At 51.3% G+C, this 14,286-nt stretch overlaps 2 protein-coding genes across 2 annotated transcripts; both read right to left on the minus strand.

Moving 5' to 3' along the window:
* Positions 1–3,234: 3,234 nt before the first annotated feature.
* Positions 3,235–3,897, minus strand: QC763_0077800 (uncharacterized protein; the record flags this gene model as incomplete). Its single annotated transcript, XM_062906058.1, has 2 exons — positions 3,235–3,637; positions 3,704–3,897. The coding sequence occupies 2 exons, from the start codon at positions 3,895–3,897 to the stop codon at positions 3,235–3,237; spliced, it is 597 nt and encodes a 198-aa protein (XP_062765088.1).
* A 9,650-nt stretch (positions 3,898–13,547) lies between these two features.
* Positions 13,548–14,099, minus strand: QC763_511220 (uncharacterized protein; the record flags this gene model as incomplete). Its single annotated transcript, XM_062913681.1, has 1 exon — positions 13,548–14,099. The coding sequence occupies one exon, from the start codon at positions 14,097–14,099 to the stop codon at positions 13,548–13,550; it is 552 nt and encodes a 183-aa protein (XP_062765089.1).
* Positions 14,100–14,286: the final 187 nt, after the last annotated feature.

Raw genomic sequence — 14,286 nt, forward strand, 5'->3', positions numbered from 1 at the left:
GACGAGATGGCCTGTGTCGATGCTGCAGTTGGGTGCGTAGTTGCAGTTGACGAGATACGCAAAGCTGTAGATGCCGCTTGGGAGGGGTGTTGTGTATGTCCATATACCATCATCCGAGGACGTCATCTCATATGGCCACCTGTATAGCGGTTCTGCTGGGAGCTGAGGTGAAGGATTGCTGACATAAAAGTCGCCCGGCTGGTAGTCGTGGGGATCATAGCGGCCGTTGAAGCGGTACGACGTTCCTGTTGTGTGGAACTGGTCGGTGAAAGGTTGAATTCCACCTCCTATTAGCACCCGCTGCGCAGTTGCGTTGACATAGCGAAAGTCGACCTCGTAGCCAGTGGGACCACGGCCCGTCTTGCGAATGGTCACCGAAGCCGAAGCTTCTAGCGACAGTAGGCTCCCAATCGCAAGAAAACTTTGTAAAAGCATGCTGCATGAAATGGGATTTGCCTGCTTCAACGGAGCTTGAAGATTAGTGGACGGTCGGTCTTTATAGGTAGCTCTGAAAGAATGCTCATCTGTCCCGGAGACCGGGTTGACAGGCACCTCATGCGGGGTTATTTGGATAAATTGTTCAAATGTAAGCTAAGTCGGGGACGCAGCACCTGTTGGATAAAGTCCCCTTCTATGCCACCATCGCTTATGCCATCTTCCGGATATGCGGGCTTGGAGCACCTATGTAATTTTCTCCCGAGTTTTGCTCCAAGCTCCGCCAACTTTGGACCATTCCGCGAAGCTCGAGACAAAGCGCCTGTCGGTCAGACTCCCCCAAGTCTTTCCAGCCTTTAGCTAATGTGGGCGCGTCAATCAATGCCATGTACAAAAAACCTTGACCATCGTCATGAGCCCAGCCCAACACCGCTGGCACTGGGACCACTCCATGTAGGCGCTGAAAGACATACCGCTGGGGTCAACATCTCTGACTCGATGACCTGGGTGCCATATTTAACCAGCAGGCCAAGCTCGGGATACCGAGCCGGTGGCGCAATGTTTCGATTGGTTGCTTTCGGGTGGCCCGTTTTCTCATTCGTGTCTCTAACCTCAGCGGGTGAGGGAAGGAGTGCGGTGGGATAACTGCTGGTAAATTGTGTACCGGGGAAGGGTATGACGTCTGACAACTGCTCTAGAGGAAGGGAAGTCACCCTCGTAGACACGCTGTGAGCGCAGGAGAGGCAGCGGGTGGGCGCCAGTTTGAGTGATCCAACAGGGGGATTTTGCTGATTGTGTGTTGAAGACATACGTCGTAGTTAAGGATGGAACTATTTTGAGGATGCCCCCGCACAGTGGCATAAATACATTGACCAGTGCGGGCTGGGTGCACGCGCCACTCGACAATATAAGATGCAATTGTTTTATGCAACTCGCTCTCGATTCCGGCCATGCAAATCATTGAAGACCATATCAACTGTAGGTGCATAATGGGAAAACTGTTACAACATGCAGTATTGCGTTTCCGTTGAAACTTCTTACTGTGCTGTTTATTACCCGCCTACCTACCAGGATTTGCATGCTATTGGATATCCAAATACCTAGGTAGCTGAGCAATCTGTCTCCTCTGGATTAGTGGTGTCGAACCCAGAGCAGGTACACAATATGCATTTCGTACAGGCCAAGGTACAAGGTGTTTGGCTGACCTATAGCAACGGGAATTTACGAGACCCCCAACGTCGAAGACTATCCGGCTATGAGTCTCGTCCATGGCCACCATATCGGGTAACTACAGGTGGGTATGTTGAAGAAAGGCTAGGAAATGGGCCACTGCGGCGTAGAGCCTTGACGCGTTGAGATATTCTCACAGACACTGTACTAGATGCGCCTAGAGAAAAACTCATGAAACTTTTGAGTAGGGCATGAAACAGCATTTCTGGGTTGAGAAAATGCGGCCCCACGCTTCATATCACTCTATAAAGGACGAGAGACTTCCCAGCGATATTCTAGCTACACATCACCTTTTATCATCAGTCTTCGCTTGTCTTCTTGATCTTACTAGCTCTTCTTGTTATCATCTTTATCGTTTCTTCGATTAGATTTGTTTTTCCTTTGATTAAACTCCATGCAATCATCATGTCTGGCTAGATCAAAACTTCCACTATCAACTTGAAGCCCAACACTTCAAAGTCAGCGATTTCCACAAAAGCAACAACATCTGCCAAAGCCCCTGTGTCTACCAAATTATCCACTTTTGTGATAACTAATCTGCCGACCAAAATTGGGGCTGGGAAACCCACTCCTGCCAGGACATCTCCTAGTTCTACAAAGGAAACTGCCACTGCAAAGCGAGCTACCCCTTCCCCTGGTCAAAAGCAGTCCTCCGGGCAGCCAACAATTCGTGTTAGGCTAAAGAAGGCGACCGCAGCCAACAGCACCGGTAGTGGCACTGGTAGCAATGGGGTTTTTAACCCTCCGCCACCACCACCACATGCTCCTCCTCCCTCTCCCCCTCCAGCGCCAGGACCGAAGCCAGTGATCCCATTCTCCACTCAGTCATATCTCATAGTCCAACACCCAGATCTTAACCTCCCTCGACCCGGATGTTTACTCTTATCCTTGGCCATTTTGGAAACGGGAACCGCCCCCTTGATATGATTGACCTTTACTGGGTCAATGGGAGATTCTTCAACCAGGCAATGTGGAACAATGGCATATATAAATCTGAAAAGCCAGGGATACCTATCTGCCCGTTCGAGGGCAGCGCTGCTAGAGCACCCGCGCCATCCAGGAGCTTGAATCCTGTTGAAGAGAGGGTGAGTCCTCCATTTTTTCCCTGAGCACAATGTGATGATGATACTGACTATGCATTGTTTTGTAGGCTCCAACACCTGCCCGCCTGACGAGAATCACACAGCGAAATTGCCACACTTGGATCGTGGGGACTGGTGAAATGCCGGTAGTTGATCAGATATTGCCTCAGTCCGTGCTTGGTTACTTATTGGAGATAAAGCAGTGAGAAAATACCATGAAGGCGGCGGTGATGACCTAGGTAGATATGCCCTCCATTAGAACTTTCGAGCGGTAATAGTTCCCAGTCATGATTAATACTGCGTCAGCAGTTGTTCAGGTTTTAGCCTGTGATTCTTTGTGTTTTCTGTTATAGTTTTGGGCGAAGGCTAGTTGATTTGATGGTCCTCGTATACCTAAATGGTGTCCTTCTTTTCCTGTATGATCAACCGGAAATCGTTACGGAGATAGTCACCGCCTCATGCCTGTGTGAAATCACTTCATGGGTTGTCAGTACTGCTTGTTTGCCACCAAATAATCCACAACTTCCTGCTCCAACAGCCCTTCCTTGACCAACAGCTCCGAGGTTTCCACAATCCATGTCTGGCAGTTTCGCTGCATGATCCTTGTCCGTCTGTCAATCTGCAGGCTGTTAGTCTTCAGACCACAAAGCGAATGGAACTGACTCACCTGATCGTCGACCGCATCGCGAAGGGTCTTCTCTGGAGCAGGAACGTTGAACAACATATTTTCCATCTCGGACCTGGGCTCCACCTCAACCACCGGATCTTCCCCGACACGGAACACCGCGTCCAGCGGCTCAACAAGATTCATTTGAATCCAACCCAAACGCACGACACGATCCGGCTTCCGGCCTGTCAAACTGATATCCCAGCCCCTCTTGACTTCCAACCAGAATCCATCTTTGCCGTACCCGGCCGCCTGCAGTACCACTCCGATGCTTGGATGGGTGGGCGACGCAATGAAATATTCCCAGTGATTGGCAAACGGCCAGCCGTTATAAACCAAGAGTGACAGCGACACAGAGTTTGGAGGTCCGGTTGCAGTCACGTTGAGTTGAGGGCTTGGCTTCTGCTGTGACACGTGCTTGGAGGCTGAAGCTTGAAGCAGATCGGGAGGGGGCAGCGGTGGAGGATGGGGTGGCGGAAGCATAATTTGTCAATCGTGGAGTAATGTAAAATGTTGACCTGCTGAGGTGTTGTTGTGCTGTTTGACGTGTTGGTTGTTTCATCAGTTGGGCACGCAAAGCCACAAGTTACTGCAGACTACACAGTAAAGATCAACATTCGACACTAGCTTTGGGGGCCGGCTGTCTGGGCAGTCAACCGCTCCCGACCTACTGAGTCAGCACCATGGTTCGCACACAGGCAGCGTGCATACTTGCTCGATTTTATTCCGTGATGTCTGTCGCCCATCTGTTTGCAGTCCAACCCCCCCCCCTTCTGGCTTTTGTCGCTTTATGTCACACGGCAAAAGCCAACCACCCGCAACCACGACCAACAACACTGTCGATACCACCGCAAGGAGGGGTAACTGCACGCTGTGAACCAGTGGTCAAAGTGAGGCAGACAATCAGAAGGCAGGGCGGTTATCACAGGAAGCCCACTGGCCCTGTAGGATACTGGAGGACATGGCAGCGGCCTGAGGCCAACAAGGGCACGGGCCAGGCAAGGAAGGATAAAATATACATTCAGGATCACCAAGACTGTATTTCTTCTTCTTCTTTCAGTATCACGCTCTTCGAGGCCATTGAAGATTATTAGCCTGAATTGAACCATGAGTTCCAAGTCCTGATATTACAGCCCTTGTCACACTTTACACAAACGTGATTTCTCCACCGCTGTCCGCTGCACGCGATTTTGCCCCTCGTCATGATCAAAATCTAATCCTTGCTCATGTTTCCTGCTCCCTTTTCACGAGGATTCATATCCAGCAATATCCACGAACTTCATGGCGTCCCTCGGACAAAGTGTGATTGATCTTCATGCTGACCTTGTCCACAAATACCATCGACATGCCGGAGCCATCGACCGGATATGGCGCAGCCTCAATTACGCCCAACGTTCCGCTTGCATGAAGGCCGGAGCTGCCAATGGTGAGGTCCTGCGACACCCTCTCGACTTCAAGCTCGGAAACGTCTACAAGTTCATTCCAGAATGGAATCTCCGGGACATCACCAAAGCAGGCTCCGACTTCTTCCTCGACCTCTTGCGCTTTAGAGCCACCACTCAACTCTGGTACCAGTATTCCACTGGTCTCAGCAACGGACCTGGCGACCATGCTTATATCGTCGAGACCATGGAGAAGAGAAATCTGCGCCTCGCTCAAGAATACAAGAATTGCTTCACTGTGTTCCTGCCTCAGGAGGGTGAATATGGCAAATCGTACAAAATTCTCAGCAAAGATTCCGGCCTGATGCGGGGTCTTAAACCTGCCATTGATGCTGGTCTTTGCGTTTCGCAAAACACTGGTGATTTGATCTTGCTGAGACAGCAGTATCTCTTGCAATGTCTCAATATCATGATCGAGGACATCTTGAAAGCCGGTTCCACGGCCAGGGGTCTGAAGGCGCCGGCCAAGTCGAAAAAGCCTGACACAGCTGTATCAGATGCACTGTCGAAGCTCCAGATGCAGGATGGCAAGAAAAAGGCCAAGTCGCAGCTTTCTCTCACGGACCTAGTAGCCACTGCTCAGAATCAAAAGGACGTTTTGGACGAGAACCTCAGCTTTTTGTCAACCGCGCCTGTTGTCCTGACCTACGCTGTCAAACACTTCTTCTTCAGCCGCCCCGAGTTAGTCCCCGATGAGAAAGGACGTCGGCTACCTGTTCACACCGACAAGTACATTAGCGGTGCCGTCTTCGAGACACTCCACATGGCGGTCCAGGATGTGGTTGCATGGGACTATCTCACTCGTCTTTTGCTGCTTCTCGAAACCAACACATCGGACAAAGTCTACCGGCCAATCATTCTACAGGAGATCTCCAACGTCTGTCACTATGAGTACAGCCGTGCGCAGGCCATGTTTAAGCGCATGTTGCAGACGGACATGGGCTCGAAATGGTTCAAGAGGACCTCCAACGTCTACGACAAGGCGGGGAATGCGCGCGTCACAATGAAGGGTAAACCCGAGGACCTCACTGCTACAGACCCCCTGCTTCATTACATGCTTCGTCTTGTACACCCTGACACAACAGCTGCCAAGGCAGCGGAATGGTTGACGAGGCTCGGTGACCTCATGGAATCCCACCCCGACGAGCGGGCTCGCATCAGCAACAAGGAAGGCGATGCCCTTTTCAATTTGGCTGTTATTGTCGGCTTCATTCAAGATCTTGCCCCCGCCATCTCGATTCCCTCACTGTCGCGCAAAAAAGGTCAGATGTTTGTTTCCCAGTTCGGTGAGTTGGAGGCGGAGCTCAATGCCTTGAAGGACCAGGTGGACTTGCGGGAGTTTGCCGTCCCCATTGATAACCTGCTGGAGCCTGGGATGGCAGAGGAGGCTCTTCGAAGTCTGGATAAGTTCATTGTTGGGAAGGTTGGCACCAAGATTGGGTTCCTGTACCAGGGTACGTTGGCCGATTGTTTGGAAGATCTTGAGAGACAGTATCAGCAGGTCAAGGAGAAGATGGAGAAGAAAGAGGAGCCGACACCGCCTCCCGTTACCACCGCCGAGAACAAGGAAGTACTCATTAAGCAACGCAAGCAGAAGGAGAAGACGCATGGAACTCCCTCTTCTGTCTACGAGATCACACCGCATGCCCCGACGGCAATTGCCCCGGCTGAACCCCCCACGAAGCCATTCAAGGTCAACAAGGCCGCGGTCGATGTTTTTCCACACTCTGTTCAGTTCCACTGAGAACCGGGGGACGTTGAACTGGTCGGCGTTTGTGGGTGCTATGAGTGAGCTGGGCTTTTCGGTGCTTCCGCGTTTTGGCTCTGTATATAACTTTTATCCGCCTATGACGATGGAGGTGAAGAGGCCGATTACTCTGCATAGACCCCATGGGTCCGAGATTGGAAGGCATTTTATCTTGACGTTTGCGCAAAGGTTGAAGCGGGTGTACGGGTGGAATGCGGATAGCTTTGTGGTTTGAGATCATGGGAACTCTGGGAGCTTGACCAGACTTGACCTATGCAGTTAGTCTATTAGTCTACTACGTAGGTACTAACTGGGACGCATTTATTGACATCTAACCCGAAAAAGACTGTTGACTTTTACATCTACGCTCAAAAGAGAAAGCCCGACCCCTCTCAGCGATCCACCATCCATGTTGCCTTCATCACTAATCTCGGTTACTCGAGAGACCAAACCTGCTGCCCCCCAGACAAGGACCCGCTAGCTTACTCACTTCCACTCGCCACTTCCTTTCCCTTGACACATCTCCGTCTCATACCTATCCCAGCCTCTTCGTCAAAGCTGAAGGTGGAAACATCCACCACTGTGCTGCGAGCACCATGTAGTCTCCGATATTCACCCAATCGCCGCTCGGACTCTACAATCCCTGTTTCGACATCATATCCGCAAGCCGCCTATGCCGCGCTCCAGATGTCCATGACTCCCTTTCTTTCTGCCACAGGTGTGAGTGTCCTGGTTGTCTCCGGGTCATCTCGGTCCCACATGTGGTAGACATTTCCTCCATGAGAGATGATGCATTTGAATGGTTCGATAATGAGGAGAGTTGCCAGCTTCAACACATCCTCATATTCTAGTTCACCCTCTCCATCCAGATCACCCTCATCATCTTGTCTGTCATCCTCACTCCGCTCGGGTTCGTCAACCTCCACTCGACTGGGTAACTGTTCCCAACACTTTTCCATGCTGATCCGGAACAGTGGAGTTGCTAGGACAAGTGGAGTTGCTAGGATAAGTGCAGTGAGTGGAGAAAGTCTTGATACATGTCTCGGGAATTGCGTTGCAGTGGTTGATTTGGATCCCCTCCACAGTTGAGTCTGTGGTGCAACATAAACAAATCATAGCGAAGCGCGTCGATACAATTAACAACGCTATCCAAATCGAAAACGCCCCAAAGCAAGGGCAATCTCCACGAGAAAGGCTGCCACGGATCTCTAAAATCGTGCAGCTGTCGAGCAAAAGGCTGGCTTTCATCATCGCCACATAGGAACAGCATATACCAGGCATCTTCGCGTGAGGTATCTTCCCTCATGGTATCCTCTTCACCAATACACATTTCAATCAGTGAGAGGAACTCGAGCACTTGATCAACAGGCATAATGCTCACCGACAAACTCTTAAACGTCAACCTCGCTAGTTCATAGAATGTTGTGTTTTCAACGCCTAACAGAAGCTTAGCATAGCCGGTTTCTTTGACAAGATAAGCGAATACCATTGTATGCCCTAAATATTATGCATTTTTGTGGATTTAGTAGCAATTAGCCAACATGCTCTCTCATGCTTCCAGGTTTACAAGTCCCCAAGTACCTCCAGAAGCCCCTCCTCATCCTCATCACGCGCACGAATCGAAAGCTCTCCTGTATGGATCATCTCCCTGATTTTGTCTATATTGTCGGCTACCACAAGACTCGTGATGACTGATTCCTTTTACTTGTACACAGGATAGGTCATTATACGCGGACAAATGCTGTAAAAGCCTTGCTGGTCAGGACCAGACGAATGGGTGATGGAGATCCCTTGTGACAGGAGCCAAGGTTGTGGTGAAAAATCTACGTGCACGCGGAAATGAACGGAATTATTCCTAGACATAATACCGCGCACCCTGTAGGTTTGAACATTGATCCGGAGCTAGCCCCAGCGCATCGGGATCCAATTCGTACGGGTTGAGAGAGGCATCTCCTTGAATCCTGTTGGTGATCCTGTGTAGGGCGAGTTGCTTGAGAAAGACCTTGTTGTGACCTTTCGTGGGTCTTGGAACTTGGCGGGGGACTGATCAGCAGGAATCATCGCAAACTTGGAAGCTGAGCTTGATTGGCAGTTTCTCAGATCAGGAACAGTCAGCGCCAGCTCATCCATTACTTCCCGAACACCATCAAATCTGCCCATCATAGGTTCAAACACTCGTTGCCGCCTCTACCCGTACTATCCGAGCAAGGAGGTCCTGATTATCCCATGAAAGCCCTACTGTGGATACCAATGTTGAGGGGCGTTCAAAGTGTGTTTGCTGAGATACCTGAAGGCTCTCCGGTCGGGCTTGAATACTGGTCATGTTTCTCTCTGTTGTTGTTTGGGTCGAGGACAGAAGGGTATTGTTTTGGCTGAGAACTGTCTTAACCATTTCTCTCGCATCGGCTGCTTCCTGCGCGTTAAAACTCGCAGCATGTTGCGCAGATCCAAGAGTGCGTCACCGAAGCGGGCATGTTGCTCCCGGAGCTGCTTCATTGATACCTCTCGCCGACTTGTCGAAGCCCTTTGTTCGGTGGCCATGCTATGAACATCGCAGTGGATGGATGTCTAAGTGTGCCTGTTGACCTCATTAATTGTGGTCAGCTCATTCTGATGCGTCGTCAATATCGTCTAGGCAGGCTTGGTCTCTCACCCTGTGATCATTGATATCACTAACGTTGCTTCCCCCTTACGCTTCTCAAGCCTGCGCAATAGTGCTGCCCTCTCTGCGCTGTGGAAAACAAATTTGACGCGCTTCCATTTTGATAGATCAGCTGGAATGAGATCGTACAGAACATGCATGTCCTCGGAGAAGCGCTGGGAAAGTGGCCTTATGAGCCGGGCAAGATCAGGCTGCGTCGATGAAGCAAGCGGCGACTGCTGCACTTCAGTCGCGTATGCTCGGAGCTGCTGGAATATCTCCTGAACCACAGCAAGGACTGTACCACAAAAGTTATGAATCGCCCTGCGTTCGATGGACTCAAGTAGTTCGGGTTCTGACATCTCTGCAGTTCCTGCACATCATCTTTGGCGTGGATGAAACCAGACACCAGCCCCGCTGTCGTCGACAAGGCTCTCAATGTCGCGTCAAGCAGCTGAACAGCGGCAGCTAAAGTCCCAAAGGGCTTCCATTCTTGCTCTGTAAATGTCTTGTCGTTGGTCGCTCTACGCACGAGGGGGCCAATGAAGGTGAAATGACTGTGCTTCGGCTTCCTTCACGTCCGAATGAAGTTGAGTTCAGCTCCTAGGCACCCCAACACGAAAGCAAATATCGGGCACTTGCATTGTCCTGCAGACTTAGCTAATCCTGGCTGGTCATACTGCCTCATGACTTTGGCCACGCAGCCACATCAATTTGGAGCTTTTCTTGTGCAGCTACGCAACCCCATTCGTCAATTTCCAACGTGAGGTAAGGTATCCTCTCTGAAGGTGCGACCGCACCTAACTTGACCGTGCGACCTCAGCCTTGGTGACCTAGAGTGGCGATGCCCTCGGCATGAAAGTGACATCTGACGATGGCTTCACTCAAGGATATTGGTTGTGGGAGAGCTCAGGAATCGGCCTTCGGGCTGAGGATCGGGAGGGTAATCTGGTGCTCCTGAGGATCTTCGGGTATATATTGGTTGGACTTCTACGCTCTTTGAAGCAGGTACTCTTCCTTTGTATCTAGCAGTTCAATATTGCTGGTGCTTTGCCATCATCTCTGATTTCACATCACCACTGTCGGAACCACTTGTTAATGCCTAAAGAACACCAATCAATCCTTCTAAAAGAGTTGGAACCTAACCATCTACTTCACTCAGTATCATATCTTGAACACCTCTTTAAATTAGTTTTTCCGAGTTCATGCCTAGGAGACCATACAAAGGTCTCAACCTAACCATCATTAGACAGAACCACCTCAAACTCCCCCCTAATCGGATCACGCTCCCTCGCCCCCCTAAAATAAGCAAGCATAATCAACCTAACCACCCTATCCCCCTTCCCATAATCATTCAAGTACGCAAGCGACAGTATCGAACTAAGCTCATACACCTTCCTCACACTAACAAAACCACTACTACTCCGCGGCAACAACTTCAACATCAGCACATCCAACTCAGGGTCATGAAGCTTGGAGAATTGCAGCAGCGCATTGAACCGCAAGTTACTCAAGATCGTGGCTCCCGCGCCTTGGTATGTCTTCATGAGCATGTTCCTCCCTTGGTATTTTGTGTCTCCTAGCGGAATGCAAACGTCGAATTCCTTGAGCATGTAGTTGCTTTGGGTGTTGCTGACGAGGATGGAGAATACGATGTCTTTGGGGAGGTTGAGGCTGTTGGTGTAGATGGCGTTCTGGTTGGGTGTGTAGGCTGTGCATTTGAAGACTGGGGGGCCGGCTGGGTCTTCGGCGGCTATGGCTGCCCTGATGGCTAAACGGGCGAAGTGGGGAGTGGACGGCGATGGGGGAAGGATGGGAGATGTGACGGTGGGGATGCTGCGAATGTGCGGTGCGTCACAGGGTGAGTATGCCAAGGGGGCTGGTTCTGAGGTATCCAAGGAGAAGATGGAGCTGGCGGCTGTCGAGGCTGCGCGGGGGCGGAGAAAAGATGGTCGCTGTCATCCCCTGAGCCCGAATCCTCATCGCCAGAGGCAGCGGTGGGGGGAAAGAGTTTTGGGACGATTGGATGGTTCGTTGAATGGAGGGTGCGCAGGGTCTGCGGTCCCTCCGGTGCCGCGAAAGCAAGACTGCGTATCATAGTGGTGTTCTCGGGCGGCTGTAGGCTCGCAATGGCTGGGACGGGCTGGCCAGATCCTCTCTTCTTCAGGTCAATTTTGAGGTAGTAGATCGGCTCTGTTAGCTGCATGGCGAACAAGGCGGAGTTGGGAGTGTCATCTTCAAAAGGAACAATATCAGGCCTCTCGGGATTGTTGGGGTGCTTGTACGGCTTCATCAGGTTCTTGTCGTTGAGCATATCGAGTTGCACCTTTGCCAATCTGGTTGACCTCAGCAAGCGCAGGTCGTCTTCGACATCTGGCTGTACAGCCCTAGGAACCATATTCCACAGAAAAAAGTTGTCTTTGGAGGTTGGGCTTTGCTCAATGGGTGGCTTGAATGGCAACTGTGGATTGCTGGGGTCCAGTTTGCGCTCCTCCTTGTCAACCGTGTACTGTTTCCTCATGTTGACGGTGAGATGGTCTGCTCCAAGACTGTTTCCTACTGCGAAACACGGCTGGTGGGGAGGCTGGGTGAAGATCAGTGTGTCAAAGTCCACAGAGCCAGGGGTACGATCGAGCAGACCGAGCATGACACCGTCGGCAACAATCTCATGGCGTAACAGTGGTGCCTGCGGCGGAGCCTCCTGGTCTTTACGAACAGTGTCCACTTTGAGATCAGGAAACATGGTGACCAGATCGGATCGGAGGTAGAATCCATATGTGGGAACCTGCGGACGATGTTTCTGCTCTTCTGGGAGGTGCTTGATGAAACGGTTGACGGCCTCCTTGATAGCTGCACGATCCATGTCTGTCCCTTTCTCATTACCCAGGCTAAGAGTTCCGTCAGTCATCGCATCCACCCAGTTGGGATCGATGTAGAAGAACTTGAGGCTTTCCGGACTGAGGTGGGATGGGCCACTGATGAGATAATGCGCAGGGACGCCAGAGAGAAACATCCGGTCCATGACAAACGCAAGTACAACCATCCAGTCAGTAGAGACAGGGCTGTTTGTTTCGTCATAGACAATTTGGTGTTTTTCATCACTGCCCTGGGCAAGAGAAAGCTCGAGCGCTGCCTCCGTTGCCGCTTCGAGATATTGCTGCTCTATAATGCGGTTGTTGAGGTCAAGAGCACGAGTCCTTTTGGGCCCGAGGATGGGTCGGAACCAGCGCACCCAGGAAGAAGTGGGTGTTGTTGCTGGATCAGATGGTCCGTCTACAGGATCAGGGGTTTCTGTTGGTAGTCCCTCGCTCATCTCATGGAGTCTGTTGACTGTATGTTTCATCCCATCCAAGACTTCGGCAAGTGTCCTCACGCTCGTCTCCCCTCCAAGTTTCTTTGCCGCTGCAAGCTTGATCTTGTGCATGGCCAACTTATGGGTAGCACCCCTGAGCCGGGATAGTGCGGCCGTGAATCCCTGGTCCCCTACAGCGAAGACCCTGCCCAAGTTCCAAGCAGACGAATATGTCACATCCACAATTCCCAGCTCTTGATCAAGGATCTGAAAATCCTGACCTGAGTTGGAACAAGTGTCGAAATACGGGTTCTTGGGGACAACTGCGGGGGTGAAGGGACTTCGATAGAATGCCATACTTGACTCGCCAGTCTGCAGTCGGTACTTGACTAATGTGAAGCCATCTTCCAGTCTTTTTGCCAGGCGCTCACTAACTCTGTTTCCTTTCAGACTGTCTATGACATCCTGCGGTGGCCGAAGAACACTCAAAGATCTGCCCAAATCGACGAAGGAATCATAAACGTTGAGCATGTTTGGCGGCATGACGGTGTAATTCCAACTGTGCAGAGAACACAGACAGATAAACTGTTTCTCCTCCGGGTTGGGGAAGGTCATCTGTTCGACACCCTCAATCGAGACGAGGTGAACCGCAACGCTGACTGGCGTTTTGTTTTGCATTGGCCCAGATCGTGCGCCAACGACGATGGAGAATATTCCGACATCCTCTGTACCGCTGATGGCCATTCCCGTTGTGTTGATCTTGCGCACGTGCGAAAGGTATGCGTACTGAGACACGTCTGGCTTATCCTTCTCGATCCTGTTGCCATTCTCGTCGAACGCCGAGAAAAGTGACTTGAACAAGTTCGATTTGATGAAGATGAATTCTCCTTTCTTGTCGTTGACGTTACGAAACCCCTCTTCTCCATCTTGGATGGGGTTGGCGGCGTGTGTAATCCCTCTCATCTGTCCGACGGTCATCTTCATGGATAGCGTACTCGTTTGTTGCCACTCCTACCCGGCAGGTAGATTCGGCAGTCCCTTCAAATCTCCTGGATTCAACTTGAGCTCTTCTTGTGTGAATGTGAACAGCGCCAACCACGGCACCCTCCGCCTAGTATCGCCATTACCCTCCGTACTGGGGCTGCCAATTCTCTCCCACGGTAGATGGGGATTGCTCAACACAACGTGAGGCAGCATCCGGTTCTCTTCGGGGTACCCCGACGGCGGATAGACGGAATAGACGGACTGTTCAGGCAGCATGAATTGTGGTGCGTCGACGGAGAAGGTCTGCTGAGAGAGGAGCAGCAGTGGCTGGTCATTATTCATGGCTGTGACGGTCTGCTCCGAGGTGATAATGTACTGGGGTCCTGCGACAAGACTCGGCGCCCAGAAAGAGTTAAGCCGTTCCTCGCCGGGGAGGAGATCTGGACCGTCATCGTCTTCGCCCAGTAGGGCGAGGCCTTTAGCTTTGCGGGCTTTGTAAACATTTCTTCGGGCATGGCGGAGGGTGAGGTGGCGGGGGGAGTTGATTGCCCGAGACTTGCTGCCTGTGAAGATAGCCATTTTGGACTAAACCCCAAAACTGGAAAGCAGTCCAGGACTATAACTGCAGCGTTAAGAGAAGTATCGTGAAGTGAAGAATGAAGTAAGCTGCTGTTGGGGCAAAACGTCAGGACGATGAGGAACTTGGGAAGTTGTTGTGCAGCAGCTTTGGTTTGGTCCGAGATTGGCCCACTTGCGATTTCCTCTC

This window comes from Podospora pseudopauciseta, assembly GCF_035222475.1.
Source record: "Podospora pseudopauciseta strain CBS 411.78 chromosome 5 map unlocalized CBS411.78m_5, whole genome shotgun sequence".
In the NCBI taxonomy this organism is placed as follows: domain Eukaryota; kingdom Fungi; phylum Ascomycota; class Sordariomycetes; order Sordariales; family Podosporaceae; genus Podospora; species Podospora pseudopauciseta.